This window comes from Salvelinus alpinus, chromosome 2, assembly GCF_045679555.1.
Source record: "Salvelinus alpinus chromosome 2, SLU_Salpinus.1, whole genome shotgun sequence".
NCBI classification, from domain to species: domain Eukaryota; kingdom Metazoa; phylum Chordata; class Actinopteri; order Salmoniformes; family Salmonidae; genus Salvelinus; species Salvelinus alpinus.
In genome coordinates, this window is record NC_092087.1 from 43,797,285 (window position 1) to 43,815,210 (window position 17,926).

At 40.9% G+C, this 17,926-nt stretch overlaps 1 protein-coding gene across 1 annotated transcript; it reads left to right on the forward strand.

Moving 5' to 3' along the window:
• The first annotated feature begins 8,943 nt into the window (after nucleotides 1–8,943).
• eno1b (enolase 1b, (alpha)) lies at nucleotides 8,944–17,687 on the forward strand. Its single transcript, XM_071380553.1, has 12 exons — nucleotides 8,944–9,100; nucleotides 10,245–10,339; nucleotides 12,319–12,414; nucleotides 13,750–13,808; nucleotides 14,001–14,070; nucleotides 14,261–14,394; nucleotides 15,296–15,518; nucleotides 15,720–15,917; nucleotides 16,269–16,470; nucleotides 16,749–16,857; nucleotides 17,008–17,066; nucleotides 17,232–17,687. The coding sequence occupies exons 2-12, from the start codon at nucleotides 10,255–10,257 to the stop codon at nucleotides 17,296–17,298; spliced, it is 1,302 nt and encodes a 433-aa protein (XP_071236654.1). The 5' UTR covers nucleotides 8,944–9,100; nucleotides 10,245–10,254; the 3' UTR covers nucleotides 17,299–17,687.
• The last annotated feature ends 239 nt before the right edge of the window (nucleotides 17,688–17,926 follow it).

The window sequence follows — 17,926 nt, forward strand, 5'->3', positions numbered from 1 at the left end:
CTCTCCACGATGTAACCAATCACCTTGCACCAAGCACCAAGCAGGTGTGTCTCCTTCAATGTGATTGGTCGGGCCAACCTACTGAGAGTCCACTGGGGTATGTGTGTTCGTGCATGTATGACATCAGCTTTACAGTTGAGAACCACGCCTTATCCGGCATGGCTTCTCTTCCTCGTCTCAAACACGCCTTTCCCCTATGACCTGAGCTCACATTGAAGATTCAAATGAATGAACAAAGTGCATGGGTATACAGAACAACATCATAATTGAACTCCTATTGGAGTGTAAACACAGTAAAAGGTATAAGGTATAAGTAATAGTAAAACCTTGAGGTAAAAGTACATTCTTGGTCAGAATACATACATCTATCTAATCTAAACATATTTTCTAAAGCAGTATCTAAACATATTCTCTAAGACCGTACTAACATACAGTACCTCACTCAACTGATCAAGGGCTTGATGATTAGTTGATTTGTTAAACTCAGGTGTGCTGGACTAGTACTAAACTGAAATAAAATAAGGCTGCGCACTGTTTGGGTCCCTGCAGGTAAAACTGACAAAAGGCCATGGAGTCATAGACATGGTGGTACTGAAATTAACTGAGAGAAAAGACCACCAGACCAGCTTTACAAACCTGTAACACTGACTGGAAGTTTATACAGCTGAGCTATTTAGGGCTATGTCAATTTAGCTGATAGCCTAGCAACAGTTTTCTTTTTTGACTGGTTTAACTATACACTCCCCTACTTATTTATTTGGGCAGTGAAGCTAAAATGTTTAATTTGCTCTCTTCTCCAGAATTTTGGATTTGAGATCAAATGTTTCATATAAGTTGACAGTACAGAACATAACCTTTTATTTGTTTCACCATTTAGAAATGAAAGCACTTTATGTGCTTGTCCCCCCATTGGAAGGTGTCATAAGTATTTGGACAAATTCACTTATATGTGTATTAAAGTAGTCAAAAGTTTAGTCTTTGGTCCCATATTCATAGCACACAATGATTACAGTTTGTGAATATAACAACTTGTTGGGTACATTTGCTGTTTGTTTTGGTTGTGTTTCAGAGTATGTTGTGCCCAATATAAATGAATGGTACATCATATATTGTGTAATTTTGGAGTCACTTATTTTTAATAAGAATATAATCTGTTTATGAACACTTCTACAACCTATTTAATCCCATCGGTCACAATGGAGAGATAAAAAAATATGTTTTACTTTACAGGCTCTAGATTAAAGTTGTACTTGTCAACAAAGTCATGTATTATGCATTACTAAGTTGTGTAGTATGATTCAGAGAAGTTTCATAGGATTCCTCTAAATGGCCACAAGAACAAGCATACTGTAATGATATGCGCTGAGAGTCGGGAAGCAAGTTCAGGGAGTGAGTGTTCTAATAAAATAAACATAATCCAAAACAAGAAGCACTAAAAGCACACAGACATGAAACGAACTGAAACAATGACACCTGGGGAAGCAACCAAAGGGAGTGGCATATATAGGGAAGGTAATCAGGGAAGTGATGGAGTCCAGGTGAGTCTGACGATGCGCAGGTGCGCGTAACAATTGTGGCGGGTGTGCGCCATAACGAGCAGCCTGGCGATCTAGAGGCCGGAGAGGGAGCACACGTGACACATACATCTCCAAGGCCTACTTTTACGGACAAATTTGGCACCAGAAGTCTGAATTCAACAGCTTGAAAAAAAAATACTTGGTAGATTTTTTTTTTGTCATATATTTTTTTGTAAATATAATGTTTAATGGGTCTAGCTACTGTAGATAACATATGTGCCTTCATTTTCAATACATTGAATCCATGATGCTCGTGGTATATGAAAATATCTCAGCAGTTACATTTATGACCAATGGGAAAATACAGTGGCTCTAACTTATTATATATATTTAATCATAGAAGAGTATTTATTTTTTCAGTAGATTGAAGGTGAGTTGGTTATAGATATACTTGATCAAGATGATCTTACAGATTATTTTACCATTATCCATTAGCCTTTACATACAATATACAGTATATATATACAAAAGCATGTGGACACCCTTTCAAATCAGCTATTCAGCTATTTCAGCCACACCCGTTGCTGACAGGAGTATAAAATCGAGCACACCGCCATGCAATCTCCATAGACAAACATTGGCAGTAGAATGGCCTTACTGAAGAGCTCAGTGACTTTCAACGTGGCACCGTCATAGGAAGTCAACTTTCCAACAAGTCCGTTCGTAAAATGTCTGCCCTGCTAGAGCTGCCCCGGTCAACTGTAAGTGCTGTTATTGTGAAGAGGAAATGTCTAGGAGCAACAACGGCTCATCCACGAAACGGTAGGCCACACAAGCTCACAGAACGGGACCTCCAAATGCTGAAACGCGTAGCAACACTCACTACTGCGTTCCAAACTGCCTCTAGAAGCAACTTCAGCACAAGAACAGTTTGTCGGGAGTTTCATGAAATGGGTATCCATGGCCAAGCAGCCACACACAAGCCTAAGATCAACATGCGCAATGCCACGCGTCGGCTGGAGTGGTGTAAAGCTCGCCGCCATTGGATTCTGGAGCAGTGTAAACGTGTTCTCTGGAGTGATGAATCACACTTCACCATCTGGCTGTCCGATGGACTAATCTGGGTTTGGTGAATGCAAGGAGAACGCTACCTGCCCCAATGCATAGTGCCAACTGTAAAGTTTGGTGGAGGAGGAATAATTGCCTAGGGCTGTTTTTCATGCTTTGAGCTAGGCCCCTTAGTTCCAGTGAAGGGAAATCGTAACGCTACATTATACAATGACATTCTAGACAATTCTGTGCTTCCAACTTTCTGTCAGCAGTTTGGGGAAGGTTGGTGTGGAAGAACTTGACTGGCCTGCACAGAGCCCTGACTTCAACCCCATTGAACACCTTTGGGATGAATTGGAAACCAATGGCGAGCCAGGCCTAATCGCCCGACCTCAGCTCTTGTGGCTGAATGGAAGAAAGTCCATGCAGCAATGTTCCAACATCTAGTGGAAAGCCTTCCCAGAAGAGTGGAGGCTGTTATAGCATTAAAGGAGGGATCAACTCCATATTAATGCCCATGATTTTGGACTGAGATGTTCGACAAGCCGGTGTCCACATACTTTTGGTCATGTAGAGTATGTTTAAATCACTGATTTTGACTGTAAAACTTCATATTTTGTTATTTCAGGGGGAATATGTTAGTGTCTCTTGCAGATCAGAGGACATAGCCACAGGTGTAAACCTGGTTTGTATGTGTATTTGGGCTGAGACATGCAAGTGTAGTACTTCTTTATATTAGTATTGGGACTCAGTCAAAGGTGTACACCTGGTTTGTTGAAGTACTGGAGCTGAGTTGCAGGGGTAGACCTAGTTTACAGTTTATGAGTATTCAGGCTTTGGCACATTTCGACCTGGCTTAGTTGACTAAATGGGTTAAAGCACAGGTGCAGACATTGTATATCTGTAAATTGGAGTTGAAGTACAGGTGTATACCTGGTTTGTATGAATATTGGGACTGAAATGCACAAGTACACCTACTTTTATGACAAGTGGGGTTGACATAGCAGTAGACCTGTTTTTATTTATTTATTTAAAACAAATCAATATTGGGCTAGACATACAGGTGTACCTCTGGCCTGTAAGAATATTGGGGGTGATATATTAGTGTAGACCTGGTTTGTATGGAAGTTGAGGCTTGGGCACTGGGGTAGAACTGTTTTATATGAGTATGCCCATGGATTTACCTGGTTTATATGCGTAATGTGGTGTAGGGATAGTCAAGGCTCACACAGGTAATGGGTCTGGATGGATGTCTATTTCCTAGTCAAATCCTTTCTTGCAACACGTTTGTGGTAAGAAGAAAGTGAATGGGGCTGCGGCACATGTGTTATACCACTGTACTGAGTGTATCTATGAAATTAATAGCGTATACAGGTGAGAGGTCACAGGAATAAGATATAGACAGGGCTGGAGTGTGCAGCGAATAGCTGGATATAGGTTACTGTTGGCGACTTGGGCAATATAGGCCTAAGGAAAGTGGAAAACAGGGCTGAGATAGGCAAGCAACATGGATGAGGTATATTGGCAAAAGTACTGGGGTCTGTGAGTAACAAATAGGTCATTTAAGGGTAGGATATGGGGGTTAGGGCATGGGGTAACAGGGCTGGGGTGTGTGGGTAATTGGGCTGAGGTATATAGATATTGGGGCTGAGGAATAGTGGTAAATTGTATTATAGGCAGAGCACTGTACGTTCACATCGGTTACAATTGTGACCAAGAATAAAACATACCTTTTTACGGGTAATAATAAATAATAATAAGGATTCCATTTTAGTGTCACTAATGGCATACAAATTTGGGAATAAGTGGGTTAATGTGGATGCTACCATGATAACAGATAATCATTTGTGGATTGTGAATAATGATGACTGAGAAAGGTACAGAGGCACAAAGATCATACCCCCAAGATATGCTAACCTCTCATCACCAATAACAGGGGAGGGTAGCATTTTGGGGGGGTTATGATCTTTGTGAATTTGTGCAAATACTTATGAAAAAAATAAGACATTTCAAATGGGGAGACTAGATACATAAAGTGCTTTAATTTCTAAACAGTAAAACAGATACCGTATGTTAGAATATACCCTAATATAAAAGGTGTCATTCTGTGCTGTCGCCTCATATGAAACATTTTATCTCAAATCCAAAATGCTGGAGGATAGGGCGCAAAAAAATGTTTGCTTCACTTCCAAATAAATACAAAGGGGAGTGTATATCCTCAACAATTGCTTTTTCATTTGTGTTTTTAGATTTTATACATTTTTATGGTTTATTTTGTTTAGGTGTCATTGATCAGGTTATATGACACACAACTAATCTTACCTCACTTAAAACCACGAATGAGCAATACAGAACCAGCCACTAATAACTAGTATCTAATATTAGAGAGGTCAAATGTTTTTGATTAATTATTTTGATTAATTATAACAATAAACTCTACATTTAAATATTTCATTAGCTCTAATATTTAACTCTAGTCCACTGTATAATAGCAGACAAAGGCTTTGAGATCTTCCATTTGGTGTGACTGTGAGTTCATCTTTAGGCATGGGGTAATCATCAGAGAACACATGCACCCAAGCAACAAGGCTGTGCTCTGACTTGCACTCCCAGGTAATTGGGCCCAGCAGGATGTTTGTGCACCAGGTGGGGCAGTGCAGGGGATTCAAATGACTACCCCCAGAGCCCCATGGGACCAGGTGAATCTGGGAAGCAAAGCAGCAACCAAACAAGCCAATTAACTGGCTGATTCCGCTTCCAACTCAAGACATCTGCCTTGCATTGATTATACAGTGGTTAAACCACAAACGAATTGTCAAACATTGTCAATCCCATGACCTCACTCAGATACTCCGGTACCTCCCTGCCTTTATACATAATACATAAAGAAGATCACCCAGAGACAGATGTCATGTCACAGCTACAGGTGGAATGGGAGTTGTGGGAATGATGTAGCTACTGGTACACAGACAGAGACAGACCCTGTGGGGATGGTGAGTTCAGCTCAGGGAGTCCTGTTACGACAGTGTAACCATGGGTACCAAGCCACACAAACACACCGCCCTGAAGGTACTGTACCTTTATCCCTGATGTTGTTTCATCATTCTCATAAAGACGAAGAAAGAATATGTCAGTGCAGCTTACATTTGACCAACAACACGTTTTATCTTTGTTATCCGATATGATTTAACCAAATATTGTATACAAGTGTAAGTAGTAGAAAGCCATGTTGACTGCCAAGACCATATAAGACTCCCTGTGCTGTATAGCTCATAAAAGTGACCGATTACATACAGTATAGTGTACACAGTATGCTGTGCCTGCCAGCTGGGAGAAATTGGGACACAGCCAGGGAGACTGCGTGAAAAAGCAAAAATGTATTCCCACGTACAGTATACTGTACCAGTCTATAGAGCAAGTTACAGTAGGCCTACATATCACCAAGGGTTACACATAGAGATCCTAGTATTCTAATTCCTAATTCTATGGCGTTACATTAGGGAAAGCAAAGTAATCTCATTAGGCTTCTGGAGTTGGGTGGGGAATAATATTTCTTTGCGGCATTTTCATTCAATATTGTATCTATTTCTTTCAACATAGTTTGCCTATAATTGTCATATTACTGTATAGGATTGTCTTGAGAATGGAGAGAAGAAGATAGAGGGTATGTGAGTAAAAGCACAAAGGCTGACATAGTGACAACAACAAAAATGAAAAGGGGAGAGGTGGGTTTCAGGAAGATGGACTGAGTAAGAGAGGCAGGGGTTGGGGGAAGATAGAGATGAACAGATGTAGCCCTAGTTGTCCAGGTGGCCATCTTTGACTTTGTGCTCAACTTTGTGCTCAACTTCATGTAGGCAAAAGCTCAAAATAAACTGGGGTATAGGCTAAATAACAATCTATCCTGAAGAGTCCAGATACAGTATTCATTTACTAGTCTATGATTTATGATTTACTCTCAGTGCATCAAAGGCACACTCAAAGGTACACTCATCCATGACATGCCCTTTCCATCGCTATTCACACAGCCGTAACTGGAAACGAGGAACACCTATGTGAGAATGCGGTTCATTGACTACAGTTCAGCATTCAACACTATTGTTCCCTCCAAGCTCGACACCAAGCTCAGAGCCCTGGGTCTGAAAACCACCCTCTGCAACTGGATCCTGGACTTTCTAATAGGCAGTCCACAGGCTGTGAGGATTGGCAACAACACCTCCCCCACGCTGACTCTTAAAAGGCTCTGCATAGTCAATCCAGAGTCTGAAGTGGCCGTACAGCATTTACTGCGATGCAGCCTACGCAGATGTCAGGGCTTTCATACTTCTTGCGCTTAGCGGAGCAGAACAGAGCTGTTATGAAGGAAGTTGTCATGGAAGTGAGTGTGTATTTATACAGGACCTACCGCCCCCACCTACCATCAACTAATCATGTCTATACGGAGTGCTCCGCATTGTTAAAAAAATTGAGAGGCGCACGGTGATGCGGTACGGAGCTTGATTTGGCCTCTGCATGCCTTCAGAGGCTCAGCAATTACGTCACACCCTCCATACCAAGCCTCCGACCACATATCGGATAAAGCATAAATTGTCTTTAACACAGGGGCCACCCAGGGTTGTGTCCTCAGCCCTCAGTTTTTCTCCCTATTCACCCATGGCTGTGTGGTTTTGCACGACACCAACTCCATCATCAAGTTTGCTCTCGACGCCACGGTTGTAGGCCTGATAATCAACAATGACGAATCAGCCTATAGGGAGGAGGTAAGTGAACTGGCATTGTGGTGTCATGACAACAACCTCTCCCTCAATGCCAGCAGAACAAAGGAGTTTATTGTTGATTTCAGGAAGCAGAGGATGGAACATGCCCCAATCCACATCAACAGGACTGCAGTAGAGAGAGTCCTCGGCGTCCACATCACAGAGGACTTTTCATGGACCCACAACACCACTACTCTTTTACAGAGGGTACAACAGCATCTCTACTTCCTAAGGCAGCTGAAGAAATTTGGCATGCCGCCCCAGGTCCTCTCGAAATACTATCGCTGAACCATCGAGAGCGTTCTGACCTGTTGAATCACGGCCTGGTACGTGAAATGCTTCGTCCAAGACCGCAAGGCCGTCCATCGGGTGGTGAAGATGGCCCAGTACATCACTGGGACCGTGCTCCCACCCTATCCAAGACATCTACTCAAAAAAGTGCTTGAGGAAGGCACGCAGCATCATCAAGGAACCCACACCCCAGCCACAAGTTGTTCACTCCCTTACAGTCGGGCAGACGGTATCGGAGCATGAGGTCTGATACTAACAGGCTCAGATCCGTTTCTATCCACAAGCCATTAGACTGCTGAACACTTGAACTGGATTGACCACCTGCTCTGATTCTCTGCACCATAGCACACATGTACTCACTCATGCACACACCCACCCACACAGACATACACACACACACACACACACACACATATACATTCATGCTACACACACATCACAACTGCTGCTACGAGACTCTTATTATACTGCTCAATTTATACACTTGACCCCCATCCCCCCTTCCCCAATACATGTAACACAGGAGGTTGGTGGCACCTTAATCAGGGAGGAAGGGCTCGTAATAATGACTGGAGCGGAATTAGTGGGAATGGTGTCAATACATTAAACACATGGATTCCATATGTTTGATGCCATTCCATTAGCGCCGTTCCAGCCATTGTTATGATCCGTCCTCCCCTCAACAGCCTCCACTGACTTGTAAATATCGGACTATAAATATAAAAATATATATATACAGTATATATAAACATTGTTAAAAATCTGTTGTTCTGCCCCTGAACAAGGCAGTTAACCCACTGTTCCTAGGCCGTCATTGAAAATAAGAATTTGTTCTTAACTGACTTGCCTAGTTAAATAAAGGTAAAATAAAAATAATGTTTAAAAATGGATCCTTCCTGTATTATATGTATGCTAAAATGTTTATTCTATTCTAATGCCATTTACTTTATGTTCGTATCCTTATCTTTTCTTATTTCTTATTGTTGTTGCATTGTCGAGAAGGAACCTTCAAGTAAGCATTTCGTTGGACGATGTATGCCATGCTTATCCCATACATACGATTTAAATTAAACGTTAAATTTGAAACTGTAGGCCCTACTCCTAAGCCATAGGGGCAGTGTGGAGCTTTCTTGTTGGTGATTCCAGAGAAGAAGAGCAAAACACAGAAAAGGTTTACAACCACAAAGTGACTATATCACTAAAATGTGCTATTTGGTCTTAATTTAAGGTTATGGTTAGTCATAAGGTTAGCAGTGCAGTTAAGGTTAGGGTTAAGGTTATCTTTAAAATCACATTTTACGAAGCGAAGTTGTCGAAATGGGCGGGGTTTATGACTTTGTGGCTGTGGTAACTAGTGACGATCCCAATGAAAAGGAACAAGCGGAAATCTCTTTGCGACGCCTCTCAGAACTTCGCACTGAACTGGCCGGCATCTCGAGAAAGACTGCTCTTCCTGTCACCTTGACCTCTATTTTAATTACAAAGGTAAGTGACTACCCACATTCATCTGTTTCGTGAGAAAACTTAGTGTTTTCACAATATTCAAACCGTTTTGAAGACACAGCTGAGTTGTTCCAATTGGGGTATAAAATAAGGTAATTCGTTTCCGCTAGCCAGCCCATCCGCTATCATGTTGATTCATCCTTTGTTTTCAAACAGTGCAATTCGCTCTTTCGCACATTTACTTTTGAGTAACTTTAGTTCGATTCCTAGTTCATTTGGCTACGCAACATTTAGTCCAGTGACTGTGTTAACAATGATGTAGCCATCTGTAGTGCATTTTCCTGTAATGTGATACAATTCATCTTCATCGCAGTGATGTTGCCATAACTGCGTGAGTATCCTTTTCATTCATAACGTGCATTCTCAACCCACGTACGATACTTTTTGCACACCAATTCCACGTTCAAGGGACGTTCCATTGGGAGGATTTATAGGGGATCTCATGTCAATCGGATCATTTGAGATCCTTGTATGTATCATTCTAAGAAAAAACGTACACAATGTCATCCACAACGCCAAGAATAGATGGCTTGCAACGTTCAGAATGATAAATTATTGGTTTGACTTCGTCTATTGACATCCAGTAGTCCTTCTAGCCTTGACCTAAAGATACCTTACCAATGCTGCAGTCCAGTGTCATGTGATTTGTCAGATGGACAGTAGCTAATCGAATTAGGCAGCCAACCCACTGCTAGCACGACTAAGCTTTAAAACCGCCAGGAAGGACACTTTTTTTGGGAGGGGGGGGGGACTCTTGAGTGAAAGATTTTTAGTTTTTAACCACCACTGACAGCTTGTACTGGACTTGATGGGTTATTTGTATTCATCAGTCAAATAATGGGCTCTGATATGGAAAGGCCATTTGGGGCAGTGTTCATGTTCATTGCCTTGACCTGAGGTCAGATGGTCTCTGAAACCTCAGTACCTCAAATTACTGATAAACTGAAAGAAACATGCTGATTCACATTTTCAGGCTCAGTAGAGAGTTTGCACAATGGACATTGAGGTATCATGTTTTATAGGACTAAGAACTTGTGTCGTGTTTTATAGGACTAAGAACTCATATCATGGTGACACTATCTGGTAGTCTTAAACAAAAATGTTTTATTACTTTTCTCCTCCAAAGGTCAAGCACCATGTCCATCCTGAAGATTCATGCCCGGGAGATCTTTGATTCCCGTGGCAACCCCACTGTGGAGGTGGACCTCTACACTGACAAAGGTAAACGTTGCTATCGGCCTAACATAAAGTTAAGTGGTCCTCTGTAGCTCAGTTGGTAGAGCATGGCGCTTGCAATGCCAGTATAAAACATTCAGTGCGTGCATACATTTTAAGTCGCTTTGGATAAGTGTCTGCTAAATGGCATATAAAATCTGAAAATAGCCTAAGCCTAGCTTACCCAGATAAACACTAGCTTACAAAGAACTCGCAAGTAAAAGCATTTACTTCATGATATTAAAACTAGGTTAGGGCCTTTTGTTACCGTTTTATTGGACAGGACAAACCCATTTTCACGACTTCTGGTATATCATCAAAATAACTTAATCACAGCACGTTTTTGGACTCATTCAGCAGTTTTTTTTATCTGATTTAATTAGAATACTATTGGAAATTAATGTTGAAAGTAAAATGTTTATTCCTTAAATATCAGTTGAAAATGATTGTTGCTGTTTCCTATTGACAAGAACTTTTGATACATTTCTTGATGTCAAAACACAGTTTCTGAAGTGTCCAAAATCAATATGCAGAAACAGTTTATGATACTTTTGTATATATAGTGTGTGTGGACACCCCATCAAATGAGTGGATTTGACTAATTCAGCCACACCCGTTGCTGACAGGTGTATAAAATCGAGCACACAGCCATGCAATCTACATAGACAAACATTGGCAGTAGAATGGCCTTACTGAAGAGCTCAGTGACATTCAACGTGGCACCATCATAGGATGCCATCTTTTTAACAAGTCAGTTTGTCAAATTTCTGCCCTGCTAGAGCTGCTCCAGTCAACTGTAAGTGCTGTTATTGTGAAGTGGAAAGTCTAGGAGCAACAGCGGCTCAGCCACGAAGTGGTAGGCCACACAAGCTCACAGAACGGGACCACTGAGTGCTGAAGCAACACTCACTACTGTGTTCCAAACTGCCTCTAGAAGCAACGTCAGAAAAATAATTGTTCGCCGGAAGCTCCATGAAATGGGTTTCCATGGCTGAGCAGCCGCACAAAAGCCTAAGATCACCATGCGCAATGCCAAGTGTCGACTGGAGTGGTGTAATTCCCCCTCCAATTTGATGTGGTCAACATAAGTTTGTGTAATTTTAGTTACGCATAATGTTCACATCAAGGAAAGTTGTGTAATATTAAATATGGCTTAATTTAGGATGATAGTAAATGAAGCAAATGCAAAGATTGTAAAAAAAATATATATATATATATATAAAAAAATCATCATACACTGAGTGTACAAAACATTAGGAACACCTTCCTAATATTGAATTGCGCCCCCTTTTTGCCCCAGCCTCAATTCGTCAGGGCATGGACTGTCGAGTGTTCCGCAGGGATGTTGGCCAATGTTGACTCCAATGCTTCCCACTGTTGTCAAGTTGGCTGGATGGCCTTTGGGGTGGTGGGCAATTCTTGATACACACTGGAAACTGTTGAGTGTGAAACACAGCAGCTTTGTAGTTCTTAACCCACTCAAACCGGTGCGCCTGGCACCTACTACCATACCCCATTCAAAGAAACTTTAATATTTTGTCTTGCCCATTCACCCTCTGAATGGCACACGTACACAATCATGTCTCACAGGTTAAAGAAGGGTTTTTAAGCTGTCTCCTCCCCTTTATCCCCACTGATTTGAAATGGATTTAACAGTTGACATCAATAAGGGATCATAGCTTTCACCTGGATTCACCTTGTCAGTCTGTCATGGAACGAGCATGATACTCACAATGCTTTTAACAGTCAGTGTATGTTTCTCACTAGATTATACATGTAGTTTTAAAAAGGCTCTTGTGCACAATTTAACCAGGCGCTCTAGAAATAGCTCCCATAGTAGTGACTGTGCAGCAGCCTGTTCATTCACCCTCCCTACCTTTTTTATACAAATTTGACAGTGAGTTCAAGAGTTCCTCCTATAGGTGATTTCCCTACTTTTCATGAGTCAGTATTTTATATCTCTGTCGCTGTTCTCCATCTCCCAGGTCTGTTCAGAGCAGCTGTACCCAGTGGTGCCTCCACTGGTATTTATGAAGCCTTGGAGCTCAGAGACAACGACAAGTCACGCTACCTTGGGAAAGGTGTGTATCTGGGGTTAATATAGTGTAACTTAAATATACTGTATGATTATGATGGCAGTCTCTTCCAGGGAGGTCTCTAACTTGCCATCTGCAATCTTCACACAGTCTTCCTTCCTTTTTTATACTCTTCCCCTCTGTCAGGTCTAAAAAGGCCTGTTAAATTGGTGAGTCTGCTCCAATTATGTGTGTAAACCCTGGATTATCGATGCTATGTATTGGCCAATGAGTCTTTAAAGCCACAGGCTGCCATATTGGTTCTCCTCAGAAGGCGAATGAGTGGAATTCTACAGTATTTCAATCAAATGTTTTAATGACAAAATTACATGTATTTGTTGTAGTTGGGACTTTAGGATAAGTAAAAAAGAATGATTATTTTTATCACTTTTTTTTTTTTTTTTCACATAATATAATTTTAAAGTATACGTTAATTAAGCCTGCAGTGGTATTCAAAGTTTTTCAGCCAGGGACCCCTTTTATTTAATTCCACCAGAATTTCTGATATGTCACAATCCTAAAATCGATACATTCAAATTTTTTTTTTAAATAACCTTAAATTCATTACATTTTAATCTCTTATCACAAAGAGAAAAAAACTATACATTTAATTAAAAATGCTCTTTCTCAAAAACGTTTCTATATGGTACCATAATTATACAATTGTACAATCTGTACTCTTCATTTCCCCCCCCCCCCCCCCCCCCAAAAAAAGTTTAAAATGTATATCTTTTTTTGAAGGGTGGGGGCAGTTTAGAACACGACTTTGAATATCACTGCCTTAAGGTGTCTGTCATAGAATATACTTGGCAAAAACGAATGTAGACATTTTTATTGCTTTTTTACAATTGAGGAAGAGTACCAAAACAGTGCCCTCTGTCAGTCATACAGGGTTTATACACATTGAAGATTTGCTAGACAAATCAACATTCGTATGTATCGACATACTGGAGAACTACGGAGTAGTAGTGATCACTTATGCATGATTTTTTTTACAAATTAGCTTCATTGTTTATCCAAGGCATCTTTCCTGTGTTGTGTGATATATGTTCTTGATGACTTTGGAAATGAAAAGCAGACTGATCTGTTGTCTCTTAACTACTGTACTTATCCTTGTGCATGAAGTCAACACTTTGTCACAGTAATGGTTGTATGATTCACCAAGCTTGATAACAAGGAAGCTAAAAAAAATATTGGATTATTAGTGCTCTGACTGTTTTGAGGACCATTTGTTTGCGTCTGAAAAAGCATACTGGATTGTTGATGTTGCTTGAATTGTTTCCAAATCCCCCCCATCTGTCTCCATGTTTCTTAGTCAGTAATGTTTCCTTGGCCTTTCAGGTGTTTCACAAGCAGTGGACCACATTAACTCTACACTTGCACCTGCACTCGTTGGGCAGGTAGGAACATAATACTTTTTAAAAAAGTTGCTGTTATTCTGGCAATGACATGGCATGTTGTATTGATGTTTCCCACCCTGGTAAAGATAAGCAGGTCTAGTGTTCACTCCACTTCCACATACTCCTAGTTCATGCAGGCCTAGTTCCTCAGTGTGCAATGTGCCAAACACTCATTTTATTTCTACATCTCAGGAGGTGTCTGTGGTTGAGCAGGAGAAAATCGATCAGATCATGCTTGACATGGATGGCACCGAGAACAAGTGTAAGTTGTTTCAGATTAGAATATATCAGATGACAATTGTTTATATTGTCTTATGTTTTACCTAGTTTAGTTGAATGTACTGACTGTAAGCCACTCTGAATGAGGGCGTCTGCTGAATGACTAAATATTTCCCCCATATGAAAGTGTATCATCTATTTCACTTATTAATTTTTCATGTTTTTGACATCAGCCAAGTTTGGTGCAAATGCCATCCTGGGTATTTCCCTTGCGGTGTGTAAGGCTGGTGCAGCTGAGAAAGGCGTCCCCCTGTACCGTCACATTGCTGACCTCGCTGGGAACCCAGAGGTCATACTGCCCGTACCGGTGAGCACAGGGCATACTTTACTCTTTAATATTGAAGTGCGCTCACACATGCCGCCTTGTCTTCAGTGGTGTAACGTACTTAAATAAAAATACTTTAAAGTCGTTTTGGGGGGGTATCTGTGGGGCGGCAGGTAGCCTAGTGGTTAGTGTTGATCAAATCTCTGAGCTGTCAAGTTAAAAAAAAATATATATATATATGTTGCTCTGCCCCTGAACAAGGCACTTAACCCACTGTTCCCCGGTAGGCCGTCATTGTAAATAAGAATTTGTTCTTTACTCACTTGCCTTTTTAAATAAAGGTTAAAATTAAAACATCTGTACTTTACTTTATATTTTTGACAACTTTTACTCCAAACATTTTCCCTGACACCCAAAAGTACTCGTTACATTTTGAATGCTTAGCAGGACAGGAAAATCGTCTAATTTGTGGACTTATCAAGAGAACATCTCTACTGCCTCTGATCTAGCAGACTCACTAAACACATGCTTCGTTTGTAAATTATGTCTGTGTGTTGAACTGTGCCCCTGGCTAGCCGTTTAAAAAAAGAAATAATAATAATTGAAATCAAGTCGTCTGGTTTGCTTAATATAAGAAATGTTTAATGATTTATACTTTTGATACTTAAGTACATTTCAAACCAAATACTTTTAGACTGTTACTCAAGTAGTATTTACTGGGTGACTTTTACTTGAGTCATTTTCTTTTAAGGTATCTTTACTTTTACTCAAGTATGAAAATTGTGTACTTTTCCACCACTGCTTGTCTTACAGCTTGTTGTGTAGTTACATTTCTCCACCTAGGTCTCTTTGTCAAAAGATCTTAAGGGACTGATTAATAAAATAATTAGATTTTATTTAATGAAATGTCATTTGAATAAATTGTGGATTTCTGATTTCCCAGGCCTTCAACGTGATCAACGGTGGATCTCACGCGGGCAACAAGCTGGCCATGCAGGAATTCATGATCCTGCCGGTGGGTGCCAGCACCTTCAAGGAGGCCATGCGTATCGGGGCCGAGGTCTACCACAACCTGAAGAACGTCATCAAGAAGAAGTACGGCCAGGACGCCACCAATGTGGGAGATGAGGGAGGCTTCGCTCCTAACATCCTGGAGAACAAGGAAGGTACGAGAGCGATGGGATCAGAGGGTTTTATTTACAGCCCAAAAAACTATATTGTGATACTTGATTGGATTCAGCTCTTTTACATTAAGGGAAAAACTCACCTCATCCACCCCTGTGTAGTACCCACATGATCACAGGATGCTGCCAATATCTAATGAACCATATTTTAACAAATTTACATCTCTGCTTAATTTTCCATAGCTCTGGAGCTGATCAAAGAGGCTATTAGCAAAGCAGGATACACAGAAGAGGTGGTGATCGGCATGGATGTGGCAGCCTCTGAGTTCTACAGGGATGGGAAATACGACTTAGACTTCAAGTCCCCTGATGACCCAGAGCGTTACATCACTCCTGATGAGCTGGCTGACCTCTACAAGAGCTTCTGCAAGGATTACCCAGGTGTGTGTCCTGTCCTCTCTTGTTGACCTATTAGCCATTCCTTGATAATTGTTTTAAACCTATGAAATGTTGTCGCTGGCTGGATCAGCGTTATATGTATTTTAATTCTCACAATTCAATCATTGTACACTACAATGGAGATGGGCACTGTGAATAGTATGGTTCAAATACCTATTGTAGGACTGCTCTGAGTTGGCAATTGAAATTAAAGTTATCAATAAAATTAAATTGTTGACCGTTTCATAAAATTATCAATTGTCCTTTTCTATGGTTGTCTACTCTGTACGGTACAGGACCATGACTTTCCTCTCTGTATGTGATCACTTATGATCAATGTCCCCTCTTTGACAGTGGTATCCATTGAGGACCCCTTTGACCAGGATGACTGGGAGGCGTGGTCTAACTTCACCGGCAGCACGGAGATCCAAGTGGTGGGTGATGACCTCACAGTGACCAACCCCAAACGCATCACCAAGGCCGTGGAGGACAAGGCCTGCAACTGCCTGCTGCTGAAGGTCAATCAGATCGGCTCTGTGACCGAGTCTCTGGCTGCGTAAGTTTCAACCTCTGTTTACTCCATAATGACTTCTACAAGAGGAACTCCAGCCTCCTTTTATTTTGTGCCTTTTCTGAGATTTGAGTTGACGTAATTACACTCTAAATATGCATTACAATCATGATCTATTCATGAAACGATCAACAAACCGAGATGCGTCTCATAAGAGGCAAGTCAAATAGCCTGACAGTTGCAAGTCTAACGTGAGCCTTACATTTATATAATTTTCCAACTGAAAACTTCTACCTAATGACTCCTCTCTTCCCACTGTCCAGGTGCAAGATGGCTCAGTCAAGTGGCTGGGGAGTGATGGTCAGCCATCGCTCTGGGGAGACAGAGGACACCTTCATTGCTGATCTGGTGGTGGGCCTATGCACTGGACAGGTAAGGGGCTTCCCAAAGGAAATACTGTTGGTATTCAACTGTATATGACAGTTGAAATACCAATTTGTATTATATAGTCATTACTGTATTTTAGTTACTGTCTTCATTATTGCTGTTTAAGTAATGTTGCCTCTGTCTGTTCATCTCCAGATTAAGACCGGGGCTCCTTGCCGCTCTGAGCGTCTGGCCAAGTACAACCAGATTCTCAGGTGAGGGTTCATGTCCTTTACAGCCTAATCAATGTTGTGACGCTTGTAATTTTTGTTCTGCTACAAAGGCTTTCTTATTGAGCATGGTTTTCACATGTGGCATAACAATTGTATTATTGAATATTGCTTTGTATTGCTAAACTTTATCCCCCTGTTCATTCTCAGAATTGAAGAGGAATTGGGAGACAAGGCTGTCTTTGCTGGGAAGAACTTCAGGAACCCTCTGGCTTAACTGAGTGCAATGGGAACATAATCATGGGCATATACACACAACGGTTTAGCAAGCATTCTAATGATTACTTACAAATGCTAAAGAAGCTTACTGATAACCAAAGTCTGAAAGGGTTACATACACATAACGAGGTAGCTAGAAAGACTCATTCAAAGTTCCACTCCAATACCATAGGTTATTACATACATTCCCTAGTCTACCTACATTCCGCTGCCCTAGATTAACAAATTACCTGTGCGTTGCAATGAATGTCTTCCACTGAATCTATTTCAATATAGAGCAAAATAATTATATCCATGAGTAATCAATGTAATGGATTGTGAAATTGCAAAAGCTGCAGCCTACCTGTGGCTGTAGATGCTGTGAATAAACCCCTTTTTTGAAACTGAGCCATTTGCAATTCTTTGGTCATTTATTCTCAGCAGGGTGTGTAAATGTTTGATTGTCAAGCATATTATCATAAGTGTGATGGGTGAATGGAAATCATGAATTTAGTTATAGCTATCTGTTTTTTGTAAGGACAGTTTTCATTTAACCTAATCAGTTCTCGCTTTCTACAATCTTCCTGGAATTCTGAATTATATTTTATACGTTTGATCTTCTGTATTTTTTTGCGTCGTTGCTCGAA

What these genes read in the sequence shown, in the direction of transcription:
- eno1b (XM_071380553.1), top strand. Translation starts at nt 10,255, where the DNA reads ATGTCCATCCTGAAGATTCATGCCCGGGAGATCTTTGATTCCCGTGGC. An exon ending in CATCCTGGAGAACAAGGAAG is followed by an intron (nt 15,519 to 15,719) that starts GTACGAGAGCGA and finishes AATTTTCCATAG; the next exon opens with CTCTGGAGCTGATCAAAGAG. An exon ending in GTGACCGAGTCTCTGGCTGC is followed by an intron (nt 16,471 to 16,748) that starts GTAAGTTTCAAC and finishes CCCACTGTCCAG; the next exon opens with GTGCAAGATGGCTCAGTCAA.